General features: G+C 43.6%; 1 protein-coding gene across 2 annotated transcripts in view; it reads left to right on the top strand.

The window, feature by feature from the left end:
- Positions 1–20090, top strand: part of LOC311249173 (uncharacterized protein) — a 76438-nt gene that overhangs the window by 14377 nt on the left and 41971 nt on the right. For both annotated transcript variants that reach the window (XM_084339996.1, XM_084339995.1), the window contains exons 3-5: positions 9286–9370; positions 13843–14790; positions 19306–19589. In XM_084339996.1, the coding sequence (XP_084196122.1) occupies positions 19317–19589 (273 nt within the window). In that variant the 5' untranslated portion in view covers positions 9286–9370; positions 13843–14790; positions 19306–19316. The remainder of the gene's footprint in view (positions 1–9285; positions 9371–13842; positions 14791–19305; positions 19590–20090) is intronic.

Here is a 20090-nt window from a genome sequence, read left to right as displayed (position 1 = left end):
AAGAACACACACACACACACACACACACACACGCATGCATGCACAGAAAAACACACTCATACACACATTCAGCTGTCGTCCCTGCCCTCTCTTCCTCCTCTTCATCTGTCTCGCTCACGGTGATTCACCAAAAGAGCAGCCATGTTGCTTCATGTCACTTTGTAGAGGAACATCTCCTGTGTTCCTGCAGCCGAACACGAGGCCTCGTCCTCGTGTCCATGTGCTGCTTCTGGTGTTGTTGTTGTTGTTGTTGACAGCGAGGAGGACTGGGGTGTCTCTGGCTCGTCCCCCATCATGTAGCCAGCCTGGTGTTAGCTACAGTGACAGCCATGATAACCGCCATGCCTCCTGCTCTACCTGCTGTTGCCATCATAGAAAGCTTGAAGGATGTTTTCTTCCCAGCATTTCTGCAAAGTCATTCGGTGGCTAATAGCATAATTGCATTTTTGTTTATTAACTGATATTTTCCAGCTGAAACAACTATTAGCTACAACAGAAAAACATTCATCAGGATGAGGAAAGTACAGGTTTTTGCCAACGGCATCTTTCCACCATCCAAACAAACCAGCCGGACCTCCTTGGGATGATGAGAGTCGAGATAAGAGCCGTGCTAATGTAGCTTGGATTTAAAGCTGCTCCTGTCTAATGTCCAGTCGCAGGAAAATTAAGTGGATATATCGCACTCGCTAAACAACATGAAATCAAAGACTGTGGCTCCACCACATCTTTACAGAGACCTGTCTCCTCCACATCTTTACAGAGACCTGTCTCCACCACATCTTTATAGAGACCTGTCTCCTCCACATCTTTACAGAGACCTGTCTCCACCACATCTTTACAGAGACATGTCTCCTCCACATCTTTACAGAGACCTGTCTCCACCACATCTTTACAGAGACCTGTCTCCTCCACATCTTTACAGAGACCTGTCTCCTCCACATCGTTACAGAGACCTGTCTCCTCCACATCTTTACAGAGACCTGTCTCCACCACATCTTTATAGAGACCTGTCTCCTCCACATCTTTACAGAGACCTGTCTCCACCACATCTTTACAGAGACCTGTCTCCTCCACATCTTTACAGAGACCTGTCTCCACCACATCTTTACAGAGACCTGTCTCCTCCACATCTTTACAGAGACCTGTCGCCACCACATCTTTACAGAGACCTATCTCCTCCACATCTTTACAGAGACCTGTCGCCACCACAACATCTTGGATCAAGCTGTGTGGTGGAGGCGGACTGTGTAGCATGAAGGAGTTTACAAACTTTGGTTTTGTCACGATGGTACAGAGCTCAGTGGACGATGACTGTCAGCCATGGATGTTGCACTCTTTGAATTTAAACCTACACAGATGAGGCTGCTTTTCTTTGGCCCACACACACATACACACATACACACACACATACACAAACAGACACACAAACACACACACTGACTCTGCATCTGAATGCTACGTTAGACTCGTGTGCGTCACTGCTGCTGAGAGCGAGGAGACTGTCGTCGTTTGGCAAATGTCACGGCAACATTATAGACAATGGTACATCTAAATCCGTATCCACAACACACCCACTCACACACAAACGCGCGCGCACACACACACGCACACACGCTGGTGTATTGTAAAATCTGGTCTCTTAACCAAGCAGTAAGAGAAAGGCAGGATGTGTCTGAGGGTATTATTGGAATCAGTTTAAAGGACACTGTGTGTGTGTGTGTGTGTGTGTGTGTGTGTGTGTGTGTGTGTGTGTGTATGTATGTATGTGTGTGTGTGTGTGTGGGCTTGTTCCTGTTTTTTTGCAGCAGGTTATATTTGGCCCATGTCATAGATGAGTGAGGTATGAAACATCTTGGTGTTTGTTGAGCAGTGTGTGTAATCAGTTTTTATTCTGGAAGGTGTGTGTTGTTGAGTATCTGTGTGTGTGTGTGTGTGTGTGTGTGTGTGTGTGTGTGTGTGTGTGTGTGTGTGTGTGTGTGTGTGTGTGTGTGTGTGTGTGTGTGTGTGTGTGTGTGAGAGAGACACACACACAAAGTGAAACTCTTATGTTACATAAACTCATTCAGTGTTTCCACCTCCTCGTTCATTATCGAGGTTGCAGCTCATTTAGGTTCAGTACAAATCCACTCAAAGGGTTAATTAAGAAGTTTAGTTCGTTCACAGAATTATGATCTCTGTGATTTCATCAGACGGAGATCAGAAGCTCGACGGTGCCTTCAGCTCTGGATTTCATTTTGAGGTTGTGGGATCATTTACGTTTTTACTTGAGCTTCTGTCTTGGCTGCTACATTTCCCAGAGGTCACCTGTAATCTCGTCCTGTTGGTTTTCTCTCCATGAACTCGTCTCTGGGTGACGTAGCTCAGAAAGAACTGGGAGCTTCTTTAGAAAATTAAGCTTAATTGAAGCAGAAACAGACAACTTTTCTAGTTCGTCCTCCTCGTGTTTCCCTGTATGTTTTACTGTTGGGGCCGCTATTGCAAGTACAGCGTCAGCAACATGGCTACAGCTAGCAGCCTGGCTACAGCTAGCAGCCTGGCTACAGCTAGCAGCCTGGCTTCTGTTCAGAGCAAACAACAACTGTAAGAATGCAAGATGGAGCTAGAAACTCTGATCTCCGTGCCGAGTGGCGTCTCCATCCAGTGAACCTCGATTTCTGTCACTCTCCCTCTTCACCATCTTTGCCTCCTCCATCATCGGGCTTCCTTCTCTTCAGTTGTTTCACTTGTTCCAGCGGCACCTGGTGAGATTGACCAGGGAAAACAATACCTCTTCCTGTTTTTGCGACCTTATGGCAAACCTGCTTCCTCTGTGCTGCAATTCCACCTTCATTTTCCGTGAACAGTCAGGCCTGGCGGCAGACCGAATTTCAGTGTGAAAGCGAGGGTCATAAGAAACCAATCTATACGTGGATGGTGTCAGTTTATGTATTTATGTACATACATGTACTATATGTAATTTCTGCCACCAGGGGTCTCTTCAATCAAAACAGTAATAACAAAATACGTAGTGTGATGGCGTGAAGTTGCATGGGGTCACCATAGTTGTCTTCTTTTTTAATCAGTACCCGCTGCTGGTGAAAGTCTATCTGACGTTTCTCTGGGACAAATGTTGTTGGACGTAATGTTTTAAAGGTTTGTTCATGTCATGTTTTCCTTCCTCTCTCTCTGACTCTCTCCTGGAAGTTAGAGCAACAGGTGACCAAATGAAACTCTTTCTAGTCCTCCATCTTTGTGTAAGTGCACCGGTGAAGACTGTGGTTTCAGTGGTTTGAGCAGGAATTTGTCCTTCAGTCTCTGATTCAGTCGCTGGCCGATAAAAACCCAGATTATGTAAAGAAGCGAGCGGCCGGGCCTGTTCGTCTCCTGCAGGCGTCTGGACGTCAGCTGGCTGTTAAAGACTCCACACAGACCGAGTTATTGTCCCGAGCTGCTTGTCCAGCCAGCACAGAGTTACCTTGGCTAGCTGTTTGTGTGAGTGTGCATGTGTGTGTGTCTGTGTGTGTGTTAGTAAAATATCCCACAGAGCAGCTCTTTGTCTCAAAGGATTGGGTTGCACCGAACGAACAAAGCATCCATGGTTGCCAGTAGCGACGGGAACAGGTGAAGTGAAACTTAAGGACGAAATGCGTTCGTGTGTGTGTGCGTGTGTGTGTGTGTGTGTGTGTGTGTGTGTGTGTTTATGTAAGACTAAAACTATGAGTAACAGAAGTGAAACAAAGAGGCTGTTGGCTGGAAAAAAAATGCCAGAGTTTTCACACACAGACTCAAAGTGGCCTCTGGCTGTGTTTTCCTGTCGTGCTCGCTGACAGGCTAACTAAGTCTCGACAGGAAGTCTTTCTGTGACGGTGTCTCAGGGACAGAGAATAAGAGCGAGATGCCCAGAACCAAAACAAAAACAGAGAACGCAGACAGAAGCTAGAGGAGTCACATTCATCGTTGTTAAATAAGATTTATTGAAAGACTTGAGACTTGATATAAACAAAGGAGGTCGACCCAGTCACAGACCCGCTGGGTCGCTTTGAGCTGGACGGTGCTGCTGGTGAACCCCAAAATGTAAATTCAAGTTTCGTAGTCTACAAAACATTTCTGGAGCTTCACAGCAAAACAGCGTAGCAGCGTTAATGAGAGTCTGAAATGATCGTCTAAGAATGATTTGAAAAGACATTATTTTATGAGCCATAAATACAACGTCTTTTCAAATCATTTTGGGCTTCTGCAGACTTGGATCACAGCAGACGAGCTGTATGAAGACATTTTAAATCAAGTCTCCAGCTGCTTCAGTTGTGAATCTCCAGAAATGTTCTGTGGACTACGAGACTTCACCTGACTTTATATCATCAGGAGGAGACGATGACTGAGCCTGACTTTATATCATCAGGAGGAGACGATGACTGAGCCTGACTTTATATCATCAGGAGGAGACGATGGCTGAGCCTGACTTTATATCATCAGGAGGAGACGATGGCTGAGCCTGACTTTATATCATCAGGAGGAGACGATGGCTGAGCCTGACTTTATATCATCAGGAGACGATGGCTGAGCCTGACTTTATATCATCAGGAGGAGATGATGACTGAGCCTGACTTTATATAAATTTCTCACTTTAATGTTAAAATTGTAGTTTCATTTTTGTAATCTTTGTATTTGTGGAGTTTCCTTCTGAACTGTTCACCTTTAGAGCAACATTATTTGACTTTATTTACCTTCAACACACAACATCGTGTGTGACGTCGTGAGTTGTGTTTGTCTTCAGCACCTCCATTAGGTCTGACAACCTGTGACAGACTTGGGATTTGTGTTTACCACAGTGAGGGGTGCCAAATTGCAAAAAAAACGTTGCTTTAATGTCTCTTTTGTCCTCGATGGTCCAACAAAAGTGTTGCGGTTCTTCCTTGAACAAGCTTTTACAGACCTGCCTGTTAATGTATTTTATTCAGCCCTCTTCCTGCCTGCCTGTGTTGGTATAATGTCACACTCATACAAGCGAGTCCTCGTTTGCAAGTCAAAACTAAACTAAACTAAACTAAACAAAACAGGATCCACTGATATAAACTTTGCTCCGTGCTGCTGCCGAACAGGAAGAAGAATAAGACACTGAACATGTTGCTGTGGTATGATAAAGATCTTGTAGTGTAGCGACAGACAGAAGCTGTGACGGTTAAAGATTTAAGGTAACTCCTGTTTGCTGCTCTGTCGGGTTTTCTAACAATAATTGACTCATTATATCTTCAGCTGGAGACAAACACACTGTGAGACAGACAGTCGAGTACAGACGATGATGACTGTTTATCTTCTCCCGCTAATGATCGGTTCAAGGACAGAGACATGTGGAGACCACAGCAGACTGAGTGTGACCCGTAATTATTACCATGATTATGACTTTTAAGGGAAAATGCCGAGACGGAAACAAAACATCTCCAGCAACAATATAATGATGCTGTTTGACTAAATTTAACTTCAGGAGAGTTATTTATAACTCGGAGGATGAAATTACACGTAAGAACAGTCGGTGTGGTGTCAGGTAACAGGTGATTCACCCACGAGGACGTGTGTGTGTGTGTGTGTGTGTGTGTGTGTGTGTGTGTGTGTGTGAGGATCAAACAGGGGTCAGAGGGTGACATCAGAGGTGTACAGTGTTACAGTAGTGGACGACAGGACAGCTCACAGCTCCTTTAGGTCTGTAATAGAAAGTTCACACTAGAGGAGTCTCTGCTCTCATTTTCAGCTCGCCAACAGTTTTTAGAGATTGCCAGCTGAAGCCCCAGAGCTCGCTGCTGCGAGCGACGCTCGCTGCGTAAACAAGACTGGGTCAAAAAAGAGTTGTACGACATGAATTCCTGGATATGAAATGCTCATGTGCAAAACACGGGCAGAATATCACTTTGTCAGCGCGCTGTAACGAATGAGTTGAGTTGTTATTACATTCACGAGTTAGATTCATAGATTTATTTTTTAATATATGTGACTCATTATTAAAACAGCCTTATCCTCAAAGATATGTGATGCTGAGATCTGCTGCTTAATTCCTCTTGATTTCATTAGCACATTTCTGTTTAAGCTAGGCCTGGGTGATATGTCTGAAAAGTCTATCTGTAAGTCTGTCCTATTTCTTTTATAATTTTTAAAGACCAGGCGAAAACAGCTCGAATCTGACCTCTTTATTTTGAAGTTAACCACTTTATCAAGGCACACAGGTTATAATTACATAACACAACAATCAAAAACGCACAAATAAAATCAAATAGATAAAATACTGCCACACCGGCGAGCTGACCTGTCCGTCTGTATTCACAATTTATTTTCCGTCAGCACTTACTCTCTCACTCTGGTGTTAATGGGTTGTGCTTGTGTTTTTTCTCGCGGTCGGTTTGGCCCAGTGCCCCTGTGGTGGCGCCGACCGCTCTGGCTGACACGGCTGCAGTGTCTCCGAGCTTGTAGGTAGATCAGACGGGCCTGTCCTCTCTAACGAGCCCGGAGACACTGCAGCTGTGAAGAGCTTTGGTCATGACCAAAACATGGTGCTTAATAAAGCTGATCAGTAGCTCTCCTGGTAAAGTGCACGCCTGCTGCAGCCTGCTGAGGTCGAGGCTCAGGGTTCAAATCCACCCGGTAGTTTTTGCTGCATGGAGTAAAATTTTACCATCATAACGCTGATGTAACTAAAGTTTCTCTCCACCGGACGTCTTTACATCATCGTCATGACTGTTCAGTGGAGCAGAACAAGCTTCGGTTTGGTTGCGTGGTTTCAAATATACCTGCAACATTTTTAGAGCGTGTCCATCCTGAGTGGGCCGAGCGGGAGGAAATCATCTGACTGCATATAGACGTGAGAGATACGGTACAGTGTGTGTGGGAGAGAGATGAGATGTGAGAACGAGAGTGGGAGGAAGGAAGAGAGGAAGTGGGAGGAGGAGAGGAGTGAAGGACAGTTCAGTGGAGTGGTCAAACTGGGCTGCTGAGTATGCTGCTGGCATCGGTGATTCACACACACACACACACACACACACACACACACACACACACACACACACACACACGCACACACACACACACACACACACCAGCAGCTACAAATGGTCACTGAAGCTGTCACAGTCAAAGACGATTAGTTGTCATCCACATGATTGTGATTATGGATTTAATGTCCTTTTCTGTTCATGTTATTGTAAATTGCCTGTTTTTTGTTCCAGTGATTAATTGAGAGAATAATCAACACGTTCATCAATAATGAATATTATCGTCACAGAATCAAGGTTATTATTCCGGTGAGGATATTTTCTGAGCGGTGTTGATTTAACTTTAAAGCAGTGATTTGTGTTGTTGTTCACTTACTTTTAGTTTTTGTTTCAGTTTGTCTCGCGTCCTTTGTCTGTGATCACCTTCTTCACCGTTGAATATCGTTGTCAGTGTTGTCTTTGTGTTTTGTCCTCCCGCTGTACATGACAGTCACTGAGGCAGCTCCACGAGTGAGCCATCGGGGGTGATGTCACCGTTTTGTAAGGGAGTTTTTCAAGGTGACTGAAGGCGACAGCAACAATCACAATCAAGTGCATAAAGAAAATAACTGAGTCAGAAACAAGTGACAATGTGGCCGAATTTCTGTTTGCTCTGCTGTGTTGTGTCTATAGGTTGTTGTCTGTCTGTGCCGGAGTTTGACACACTCAGACGGACTTCATGGTGCATTCAGGTGCACTTCTTAAAAGTGCAATACGTAAGAAATGTAGTTTAAAACTTAAAAAAAAAAAAACAACATTATCAAAGACGTCTATGTTGCAGATATCTACTGAAGTTAGCATGCTAACCAGCTAACCCCAGCCTGTCCTTTTTCATAATACCGCTCCTCCCAGTCCCGACTGCTAGCTGCACGGCTAACTGGGCTAACAATAACAGCATCTACCAGGCCAGTTCTCACATATTGCACCTTTAGTCTGAAATCTACATCACAGACATTTATTACATTTATTATCATTTTTATCAAACAAAACAAAACAAATGATGATGATGTTTGAACTTTGTTTGAGTCCAGACAAATGTTTTGTTACATCTGCAGAACAAGATGTGCCTCTCTGCAGCACTGCTGTGCCTCCATATGATGCTGTTTGTCACACATTTACCTTCTACTGTTAGTAAAACAGATTTTTGGGTGCATGTGCGACCAAAGCAACAATCTGTTTGAAGGTGTTACCTGTACGAGAGCGGTCTGTTTTTGGAGACTTGATAAACACTGCTGACCTTCGTTAGCTCTCATAGATCTGTGAGTAGCTCTTTTGTCCTTCAAGCTTTATGTTCCTGCAGACTAAAGCTTTAAATCTAAACTCACTGAGACTGTTTTTAGATACAGAGTAGTAACGGACCAAAAGGTCAAGTGAGATAAAGAGACATATATTCCTTCATGGTTCCCTCAATGGCTCATTGTTCCTGCTAATGTCAACGCCTCGGTGGGTCATTAACTCATTAAGGTTGTTCTCATTATGGAAAGGGCTCTGACATTTTTCCAGCTGCAGCCTTTACTGTTATAAGAAATGACTTATTACACAGTGAACATGTCCTGAGTGCTGTCACTCCTGTTCACAACAATCCTTTGTTTCAAACTTGAAACGAAACTTTTCCTTTTGTCGTTTATCTTGTATTTGTTTCATTTAATCTCAAAAGACTCGCTTGATAAACAGCCACAAGCAATGCGAGTGTTAATGTCACCTTGAACATCATGAAACTGAAAGTGTGGGCTGTCGGGGTGCCCCCAATCAAGACTAAAAGGACATTTAAGGGCATAAATCTGAAAACCCTCAAACCTAGCTTTCCCAAAATGAAGGCGAAGCTGGCTGACCAGCTGTAGTTTGGGGCCGTGTGCCAGTAAAGTGAAGAAGACGACCTTTAGTCACCTCTGACTGTCTCTGTGCTCGTTCTTCTGGCTTTAGGCTCAACATGCCTCGCTAACCCACTAATCTTGTTGTGTAGTACACTCCTCAAATGTTGGCTTGTGATGCAGTTTTCTTGTTTACCAACTGAAAACAAGGACGAGGAAGAAGAGCTCGTTTAGACGACTTAATGTACAGTAGAAGTAATTCAAGTCTGGTCCACTCGGTGCTGACAGGCTGGACATCAAATCAGATTAATCGCTTTGTCCATCAAAAAGAAAATCAATTTCTCCAACTGTTTGATGGTGGATTCTTTGAAATATTTTCCAAAACTCAATCATATCGTGATCAGCCTCCTCTTCCTCTTTCTGTCTCTGTGTTGATGAAAGTCATATTTGAAACCCGCCTCTGCTCTTTCTGTTTTCAGACATTACCCCAAGACGTCGTTCACCATCGTGGCCGACACGCCAGAGAACCTGAGACTGAGGCAGCAGAGCGAGCTGCAGAGCCAGGTACCACTTACAACACAAACATGAACAGACTTGGTGACGAAATGAAGCGCTACATGTGACCGCGTGTGGAGCGATGAGGGGACTGTCGCCGTCCTCGTGTGAATACATGACACAAACGTCATGTGTTCGTCATGATTTCCATCCATTGCTTCCAGTTTTTCTCCACGCTTTAAACGTCTAACAGTTGCGCGACACTTGTGGTTGGAAACAAACATAAATTCGCATTTTCTTTTGCCAATTTTCTGGAAATTCTGTCGTAATTTGTGGTAAATTTGGATGGAAACCTGCTGACGTCCAGCAGATCTCCCTGTTTGCTCGGATCCTCTTCAGCCGTCGGGTGAAGAACGCTGATGATTACTCTCGTCAGCAGAGACGGGAAACAACCAGGACCGCTGAGGTGCATCTGGGAGACAAAGATATCTGACAGACACATTCAACGCTTCACATTCAGATCTTCAGACTCAGTTCACAGTATCTGTCTGACTGACAGCTCCCGTGTCTCCACCCCTCTGGCACCACGGGGAGATGAAAACAAACGCTCAGGTGTGTCGGTAGAAGCTTCTTCAGCTTCCTGAAGGCGAGATGAGTCACGTATGAGAATAAACCAGCTATAGTCTGTGCCATATGTCCTCACCCTGTGTGTGTGTGTGTGTGTGTGTGTGTGTGTGTGTGTGTGCGTGTGCGTGTGCATGGACTGCAGTACAAAAGGACAGATGTCCACTCAGCAGTCAGCAGAAGGGGACGGACTGTGTGTCATGCAATGTGTGTGTGTGTGTGTGTGTGTGTGTGTGTGTGTGTGTGTGTGTGTGTGTGTGTGTGTGTGTGTGTGTGTGTGTGTGTGTGTGTGTGTGTGTGCTGCTCTGCCCTCATAAAAATCTATTTATTACCAGTTTGTCATTTACAGACCGCAGATTTACACATTAATTTATTCTGTCCTCATCTACCTCGTCTCCTCTCTTCCTTTTTTCTTTCTTTCCTTTCATACTTTCTCTTTATATATTTCTTTCTTTCTTTCTTTCTTTCTTTCTTTCTTTCTTTCTTTTGTTGGTACATTCTTTCTTACTATATTTTTTATATATTTATTTCTTCCTTTCCTTCTTTCGTTCTTTCTTTTCTTGTTCAAGTTCTTGAAATTTCAAATCTCTATATCTGAGAAGTGCTGAGGACTCACATTAATTACTTTAATTTAGACTGAACTCAGTTTTGCAACTCTCTCCATGAAATCCAAAAATCAATTTTCTCGTCTCCTCTGTGGTGCAAAACTTCACAGAAGTCCGGATGTGTTTCTGTGCAGTTTCTCCTCCTCCCTGTTCATCTCCTCGTTTCCCAGGAGATCTTTCCTCTTTCATTTTACCTTTTCCACCCCTTGTGTCTGACGTCCCTGGAGGTGATGTTGAAATCACTTCACATTAGCACTGAAGCTTTCAAGTCCCGCTCCACATCCTGATTATAATAGACGCTGACACCGTGCAGTGTGAGCGTACATACGCACAGTGGGAAAACCCCCATATGTTCAGCACTGACCTAGTTGTGTTTAATGGCACAGAGGAGTGGATGTGACGTGATCACATGACCTGAAGATGTCTGGTGGCGTCTGTCTCACCGCCACAGCAGCTGCTGACAGGAAGTCAAATCTCCAGAGGGAGATCGTGTCGGTCATAGAGACTTTATTTTGAAGTCTCGTAGTCCTCAAAACATTTCTGGAGCTTCACAGTAAAACAGAGTTGCAGCATTCTGCTAAACAGCTGAAGCAGCTGGAGACTTGATTTAAAAAACAACCCCAAAAATGTAAAAAGGCTCGGTCTGGTGTAATTCAAGTCCCCAGAAGCCCCGAGATCCCAAACTGATTTGAAAAGACGACTTCAGTCGGTGCACGCTAATGCTTTTAGCTTAGCAGCTACAGTGAAAATCTCATCTTAAAAAAGGGTGTGAATAACATCTTTTAAAAAATCATTTGGGACCTCAGGGCTTCCAGATACCACGAATTATCCGGACAAGCTGTCTGGAGACATTTAAGTTGTTGTTTTTGGCTGTTTTCTTCAGACAAAGTTACGTTAAAGATCCCAAATGGATTTGAAAAGGCGTTGGATAACAGCAGACGAGCTGTATGGAGCCACTTGATGTATTTTTGGTTGTTTTTTCACATTTGAAATCAAGTCTCCAGCTACTTACATCAGCATGGAGGAGATGATGACGTTTCACTTTTGAGTGAACTGCTCCTTTAAGTGATAACTAGAGTTTAATGCAACTGACTGTGAAAGCCTGATCAGTTAGAGGCGGTCCTTTTTCTTCCAGGTGTTTTCTTCAGAGGTGGCGAACTATCTGCTAATGAGAGGTGAACTACTTCTAGCGAGGCTAAATAAAGATACGGGTGTTAGCTGCAATTTACCTGTTATTTATGCCCTCAAAGATGTACAGTAAGTGTGTCTGTGGCATCAGGTGCTTTACTGTGTGTGTGTGTGTGTGTGTGTGTGTGTGTGTGTGTGTGTGTGTGTGTGTGTGTGTGTGTGTGTGTGTGTGTGTGTGGTTTGGCTCGTTAGCTTGTCATATTAGCTCTGCAGGGAGCCTACGACTGATGAATGGGGATTTAATCTGCTTTGCATTGAGAACAGGGACAATCACTGTGAGAGCAGAATACCAGAACACACACACACACACACACACACACACACACACACACACACACACACACACACACACACACACACACCCTAACTGTGTGAGTCATATTTCTGCAGTTTACTGCCTTATGTAACTCAGTTCTGAGGGCTAATGGGCTGTTACCAACGACTGATAGACACCGGCAGGATGACTTTATGGCTAAATGAGCTGCAGTGTTTGCTGTGAAGGTCGAGCTGGAGTGCAGCAGCTCCACAGTGAGAAGTGACCACCTGCTGCTCCGATGGGGGCTGGAAATCACTCACTCTGCTGCTGTTTGGATTTCTTTGTTTTCCTGGTTCTGTGCTGACGGTCGTTTGGACCATCCAGAGAGCAACACAACCCGAAGCTCCTTTAACTGATTCAGTTTATTTAATGTTGGGTATCGAGTGTTTGTTTTCCCCACTGGCCCACTTTGAATGGCTGATGATGCTCAGTATTTCTGTTATTGTCAGTAAGTCCCATGAAAAGACTCTGCAGTAGTCCGGCTGTTTATCAGCACCAGCTTTGATTGGCTGTGTGACGTAAACATGACACCGGAGTGGACACGCTGTGTGATGCTATGACGTGTTGAAGTTAAGGCTGGCGAATAAAATCAGGTCAGAACATCGTTCAGTCTGGGCTGAGATTCAAACAGAGACTAAAGTAAAAGATAGTAAAAGGTAAACACTGTAATGTTGTCAGTGGCCTCCATGTCACTACCTGAATGGTACTGCACATGTGCAGCTCTTCACAGAGTTGTCTCACTCCTTAGCTCCTTCAGTTATAGGTTTCTGTGGTCATGATCATGAAATAATACATTAAAAAGTTGTAATAATGAAATTATAGTCAGAAATATGAGATAAAAAGTCATGATTATGAGTTAAAGTCCTAAATATGAGACAAAAAGTCAAAATGAAGGGATTACAAAGTCTCAGATTGTTTCCTGACCTGAGTGGACTTCCATACATCCTGCTCTTGTGTGTCGGTCCCACATTCAGCAGCTTAATGTTTAGGCGGTTCTTTATGAAAAAATGTTCTTTGAAAAAGGAAAATAATCATTAACATGAATAATACTCATTACAATCATGGCTGATGGCCATTTTGGCTCCCACATAACTCAAACCCTGCTCCAGAGAACAGAACAGAAAGCCAAACTCGTCTCCTGGCAACTGGTTTTTAGCGAGTTTACCTGCGTTTAAAGTCTTTAAACGAGCTGATGTTGATGTAGAAGTGATTCATGAGTCACTTTGGCAGAGATCGTGTTCTTACACTCTCCTTTCATTTCCTGCACAGACTGTTCAACATGTATGAGGATAAATTATAGTATATTTAAGGATCTTTTCACACTGTGTGATGCTGAGTGCTGTAATTATTTCTGCTGTGTGGGCGCATTCACAGGTAAAATCCACCTTCACATCCTCTCCTGTGCCATCATCATCCGGGATGTGAGCTCTAGCTTTTGTAACTGAGTTATCCAGCTCACTTGTTCATGGCTGCGGCCTCTGACCTCTTCTTGTGTTGGAGCTGCAGCGATTTCTGGTCTATTTCCTTATTCTGTGGGTGGAGGAGCTGTGTTTGTTATCTTCTCTGCATCTTTGTCATATTTAAATCAAAATGGCCGCTCTGGAAGAAGCTCTCTTTTATTTAGACGCTCTGAAACCAAAAGTTTAAAACCATTCGATGGACGTGGGATGAGATTTTCTACATTTCAGTAAATATTGCAGCACGTCAACAGTGAAATATTTATGTCAGTCGGAGCGCATCACTAATGGATGATTTTGAGGGGGAATACTCCTTTAATGTCAAGTGTTTCTTCCCTTCTCGCCCTGCAGGTGAAGTACAAGAAGGACTTCGAGGAGAGTAAAGGTCGAGGGTTCAGCATCGTGTCCGACACGCCAGAGATGCAAAGACTCAGAAGGACTCAGGAGCAGATCAGTATTGTATGTACACACACACACACACTCACACACACACACACACACACACACACACACACACACACACACAAAAATTATGTCTGTTTTTTCTATTGTTTGTATTCGAGAGTGTGTGTGTGTGCGCAAAGTGAAGCATGCATGTGAGAGGAAGTGAAGGGTGCACTTTGGTCAGTGAGCACAATCACACACACACACACACACACACACACACACACACACACACACACACACACATGCACACACACACAAACTCTTCATCATCGAGCCCTCCGGTGTCGATGACATCGTCCGTTTGAAGAGGAGCCTCTCCTGCAACCATCAGTGTGAGTGACTGTTTTTTATTTTCAGACTATTCAGTTATTGATCTAAAGGCAACAGACACACAAGTGTTAAAGGGTGACATTGTGACGCAGCGCGGGATCATGGGAGTTGTAGTCTTCATTGTTCAAGGGTAAATTGTGTGGGATTACAACTGCACATCTTAAGCCTTTTGTGGCTGCAGAGGAAGCTGCATGTAATCTGATAAACTGCCTCCAGTGATGTCACTCAGTGGCTTAGTTGCTTTGTGGGTAATGTAGGCTCCAAGTTTTTGCAAAGGAAGATGAGGATGTTGAATTGAAAAGGTGATATCTCTGGTTCTGCTGCATAAAATTAAATTAAATCATCTGGTTTTATTGTCGAGCAACAAACGTAGCACCTCATTGTTTGTGTATCATAAATCCTTGGATGTTTCTGTGTGTGTGGTGTGTGTGTGTTTGTGTTTGTGAGTGAGTGTGTGTGTGTACAGATGCCCAACCCGTGTGTGTCCTGATGACCCAGTGACCCTCAGCAGACGATGCCAAGGTAGTGTGTTCATCTTTCAACCTACAAGGACGTTTAATGTCCCCGACAACTTCTGTGCTCTCATTAGGACACTTCATAATTCAAACATGGGGCATTTACTGACATATTGAAAATCTCTTCTTCTTCTTCTTCTCCTTCTTCTTCTTCTTCTTCTTCTTCTTCTTCTTCTCCTCCACTGTTGTCTCTATGTCCTGCCTGTCCACCTTCCTCTCTCGCCCTCCTCTGTTTACCTGACCGAGTGATCGTATTATTCCGCTGCGTTAACGCGCCACATTCTCTCTCCTCATTTGCTCCGCTTTAATTAACACGCACACACACATCGCCTCTCTTTTAAAATGGTGTGACATTCAGCAGCCCACACATGTTTATTGTATTACTCAGCCCTTTTCAAGCTTGACCTGGCGATGGAGGAAGAGGAGGGTAGTAGGAGGAGGGTGCGAGGGAGGTCCAGAGGAGGACTGGTGGGGAGATTCATGTTTGATTGCTGCTGAATTTAGATTGTGTAGTACAGTATTTCAGCGGCGAGAAGTGGGTTTCTTCTGCTGAGCTGATGCTGGCGGTGAACCTGGTTCACATCAGGACGAGATCACAGGGATTTCTCCCAGGAAAAGCTTTGTGTTTCAGAGTTCATTAACAACATGAGAGAGAGAGAGGAGCGAGGGAGCGTCTGGTCAACGAGGCAGACCTCAGTTTGGTTTGTTTTTTACCACCCATGAAAACTGTGTCTCCCAATTTAGCTTCAAAAAGAGACAGATTTTTACCAAAGCCGTTTGTCCCTTGAGAGCCTCGTGTGCTGTTGATTCTGGGTGAGACTGCGAACACGAGGGGCAGCCAGGACTCAGCTGTTATTCAGGCCACTACACTAATGATGTGTTTAAAGACCTGATTAATTAGTCGTCCTCTGATCCAGTCAGCACTGGTCTCATGTTTTATCGGTTTGTTGCTGTGCAGATTTTTGTAGCCTGGAAGGTATCACAAAGAGTTTCTGCACTCAGCTGTTTTAATATTCAACAGTAATATCCCACAATTATTCCACATATATAATGTTATTATAGGTTATGTAAACAGCATGTTCCATTTAATAATCTGAATTTTGCCTCATCACAAAATGAGCATTTTCTGACCAATATTCGGCCGTTAAACATTCAATGCATCCAGAATATGCACCTCAGTTACGGTTAGCTTACACATGAATCACAGAAGCTCTGAGCTACACTTGTCATCCATGACTGCTTAAAGGAACAGTTCACCCAAAAATGTAAATCCAGTCATCATCTCCTCCCTCCACGCTGATGGAAAGTCAGGTGAAGTCTCGTAGTCCACAAAACATTTCTGGAGCTTCACAGCAAAACAGTGAAGTAGCTGGAGACTTGATTTAAAACAGAAAAACAACCAAAGAAACATAAAATGGCTCCACACAGCTCGTCTGCTGTGATCCAAGTCTGCAGAAGCCCCGAGATCATAAACTGATTTGAAAAGATGTTATTCACAGCAGTCGACAGGGTGTGAGCTCGTTGTTTAGCAGATACAGTGAAGATTTCGGCTCATTAAAGGGTTTAAATACACTTTTCAACATTTCTCACATATGACCTTCGTGGAACAGAGACACATGAATAAGAGAGTAACAACAACAAATCTGGTTTAACTAAAAAATTAAATGAACGAATGAGACATAGAAACATTATGGAGGCACATTTCTACCGGTTAAAGAAGAAAATAAGAAGAAAACTAAGCTCGATGAAAAACTATTTCTATGTAAATTATTTAATTATGAGATACATTAGTAAATTAAAAGTCATAATTATGAGATAAAAAGTCATGATTTATCTCAAAATTTCAGAAGAAGACATTTATTTCTCATGATTTAGACTTTTTATCTATGATTTGCCATGGAAATATTAATTTTTTTCAGCTCAAGGCTACATTTTCATCAATATTTTGTATTTCCCTGGCAGAACAGGGCATCTAGATAATTTTCTTTCGGCTCGTTGTTTTTGTACGAGGAGTCATTCATGGATATGATGAAAAAATCAGGTGTATTTAGTCGGCTGGTATCTATGAGTGAGTACAGTTTCTCGGGGATCCAAATAAAAATCCAAATATTTAAATCAGCAGGTTTAAATATGTTTTATTCTCTTGGACTCTTGGACCTACGTGGAGGTATGCGCTCTACGGGGTGCTACATGTGTTTATAAAGCAAATGTGCCTCCATTATGCAGACGATGCAGTGTTATGGTGATGAATGAGTCTGTTGTTGTTGTGTTGAGCTGTGATTTGTTGGTGTGCAGTGTAGCAGTCAGATGCTCAGTTGGCTGAGGGACAGTCGGATCCTCTCCGCTCCGTCTTTACCAGGTCGATGTCCGGTTTAGCTCAGCTGCCATCTGACACCGATCACGCTGCCAGACGACCTGCTGAGTCTCAAACAGGCAAACTATTGATCCTTACAGTGAAAATATCTGTGGAGAAGATTTTATGTTCCTCATCTTCACCATCTATCATCTTAGTTTGTCTTTTAAAATGTCTTTCCTCTCAGTGTGAAGCCTTCAGGAACATGGCCAGGTGACTCCACATGAATCTCACCTTTTTAGCTACACACACCATCCTCACATTGTCAGTAGGTCAGGAGACACAGGCAGAGAAAGCACTCACCCCTTTGTTTCGCTTTAACTAATATCTAGATTATGATTAGTAACCTCAACAGCTGCATTTAAGACTGTAAACTGTACATTCAGTGTCAGTTTGGGTCTTCTGTGGCAGGAAGGTTTTAAAACATGAAGTTACAACAGAGGCAGTAAAATCTGTAATTGTAAATAAAATGCTACATTCCTTCCAGCTGACGATATTTTCTGAACTCACCTTGAACTGCTCAACCTTCACACACACACGCACACATAAAGAGACACACACTGTACCCAACACTGGCACTGTGATTGCCATGAAGGGCACAGCGGTGATAAGGTCTTGAGTAGAGGGCTAAATGTGGAAGGTAAAAGTGATAAGAAGCACCCAACGAACCCACACCCAGAAGACAGTCAGCCATCACAGCAGACCGTCGGGACAAAACGAGGCAGTTCAGTCCGGTTTTTATTACGAGTTAGAGGTAACAGAAGAAGTTGAGAGGGACAGCTCGACCACAGAGAACTTAAAATAGTGACTGACCATGACTTTGAAGAAGGCTTGAAGAATCTGACGGGAAAGCATGAGAAGATACTGAGAAAACAAAGAGTGCTCAACACATCGGAGAGCGAGTGAGAGATTGAACAGCGTTACTGCAGCATTTGGAAAGCTAAAAGGCCGAGCCAAACTCTGAGGAAGCCAAGAGGAAAACTAATTAAGAGACGACCATAAATCGGATAAGGTGAGTGCAACATCAAGGAGCCTGGTTGCCAGGGAAGAAGCCAACAGAGTGTCTTAGAAAAAAGGTTCAGGGAAGGTTGGTACAAAGTGTGAATACGGCTGTGAAGACGATCGGCTGACCTTAAAGAAGACGTTGAGATTTAACACAGTGACTTTGAAGTTGAGCAGGTGACCTTGACCACAGGAGAAACGTGTGTCGACCTCCATAACAGAGGATCCTGACAGGAGAGTTGATTGATTAACGAGTGGTATTTCCCAGTTTTTATTGGCTTTCATTCTGTTGCTTTACTATAATTATGTCTCTGAACGTTGGTTAGAAGAATTCTGTTTGCCCGGTTCACCTCTCGATCTGTTTCATTGGAAAACATCCCATTTATTAAACCAACATTTTGTCCAAAGGGACTTAAAATAAGTTTGTAGCTGCTGAATGTGTCTTTATCAGCTGCCAAAGCCGCATCAGCCTCAGGCCTTTCCAGCAGAAACACGAAGGTCACGTTCAGTCAGAGTTCAGCTCAGAGTTCAGCTCAGAGTTCAGCTCAGAGTTCAGCTCAGAGTAGTCCTCTTTACACAAGTTTTAGAAACATGAAAACTTTGGTAACTTGGGCCAAGGAGGTCATGTTCTCACCTGTGTCCATTTGTTGTTTGGTTGGTTTGTCAGCAGGATGACACAAAAATCAGTGAACGTTTTTCTCTGAAACTTAGCTGCAGGATGTGTCTCGGCCCAGAATAGACTCTGATAACTTTTGGTGTTGATCCAGATAAAGAGACGGATCCAGGATCCTTTCTCGCTCCACAAGAACCTGTGGGGGTAGCTAGCTAGCGTGATGGCCTCCCCACCTCCCTCCCACGCCCCTGCTACTTAAGTGGGGATCATTATGGCAGAAATCGACTCGACTGATCTTTCTGTCTTAAGCTTTTATGTGCAGTTAAACCCGTCTGGTGACCTGTTGGCTAATTCTATATAATCATTTAAATGACTTCTTCAGACTCCTTTATATCATTTCATGCAATAACCTCTTTTGTTGTTTCCCTTTCAATGGTCTTCTTCTTTCTTCTTCTCTCTTACCTTATTTTTATCACCTTCCTTGTCAAGTTTGTTTTTTTAATTGTGTTATAAAAGTAAACTGACCGTAACCATGAAGTGTCGTTTGTCTTCAGAGGTGCCTGACATGGAGGAAGAGGAGGCCCCAGCTGCTCCACTGTGTGTCGGAGAGACGAAAGAGGTTACGACAGTGGAGGTAGAGGAAGAGTCTCTCCAGCAGACGGTGGTAACAACAGTGACGACGCTGACCACGGTTGTTGACACGACGGAGACGGAGACGGAGGAGGCTGAAACTGAGGCATCAGAGGAGGAGGAGGAAGCCGAGATGGAGGGAGGAGAGGAGAATGGAGAGGAAGAGGAGGGTAAAGCAAAGAAGCTGTTGGGAACTTGGGAATCAGAGGTGAGAACTTGACCTTCCTGTTACTTTCAAAACTAAACGTGGACGACCGAAAATTAGACATTCAGGAAACAAAAGAAAAACCACGAAGTAAGATTCAAAAACCAGCATGTACGCAGAGCTGCAGGTCCTGATTAGAAACGTTCAGTTCTCCGGCTTCATGGAAGGAACCAGGTAATTAATTTGTTATCTCTTAGATTACACTAGGTTTCGTGCTTGTATATTTTTTTGGAAACTTTAGTTTTAACGATGCAAAAAAATCTCTATCTCAGCTTTTAAAATTAACTTAATTTCAGATCCCAAGACTTTATTAATCAGCTGTAGAGTTAAAAAACAGTAATAACTTAACCCATCCCAGCCTGAGTCACATCAGATAAGTTTTAATCAGTTATTTAATGGTGTCTTCACCACCAACGACCATGTTTGTCCGATGAATCATTTTATTTGCCGTCCTTACTGTACAGTAGCCAAAGCTTAAGTCAACCTCTGACTCAGCTCAGCACT

The sequence above is a fragment of the Pagrus pagrus genome, assembly GCF_965226575.1.
Source record: "Pagrus pagrus genome assembly, chromosome: 20".
Classification (NCBI taxonomy): domain Eukaryota; kingdom Metazoa; phylum Chordata; class Actinopteri; order Spariformes; family Sparidae; genus Pagrus; species Pagrus pagrus.
Note: the sequence above shows the minus strand (reverse complement) of the source record. Positions and strands in the feature narration are given on the sequence as shown.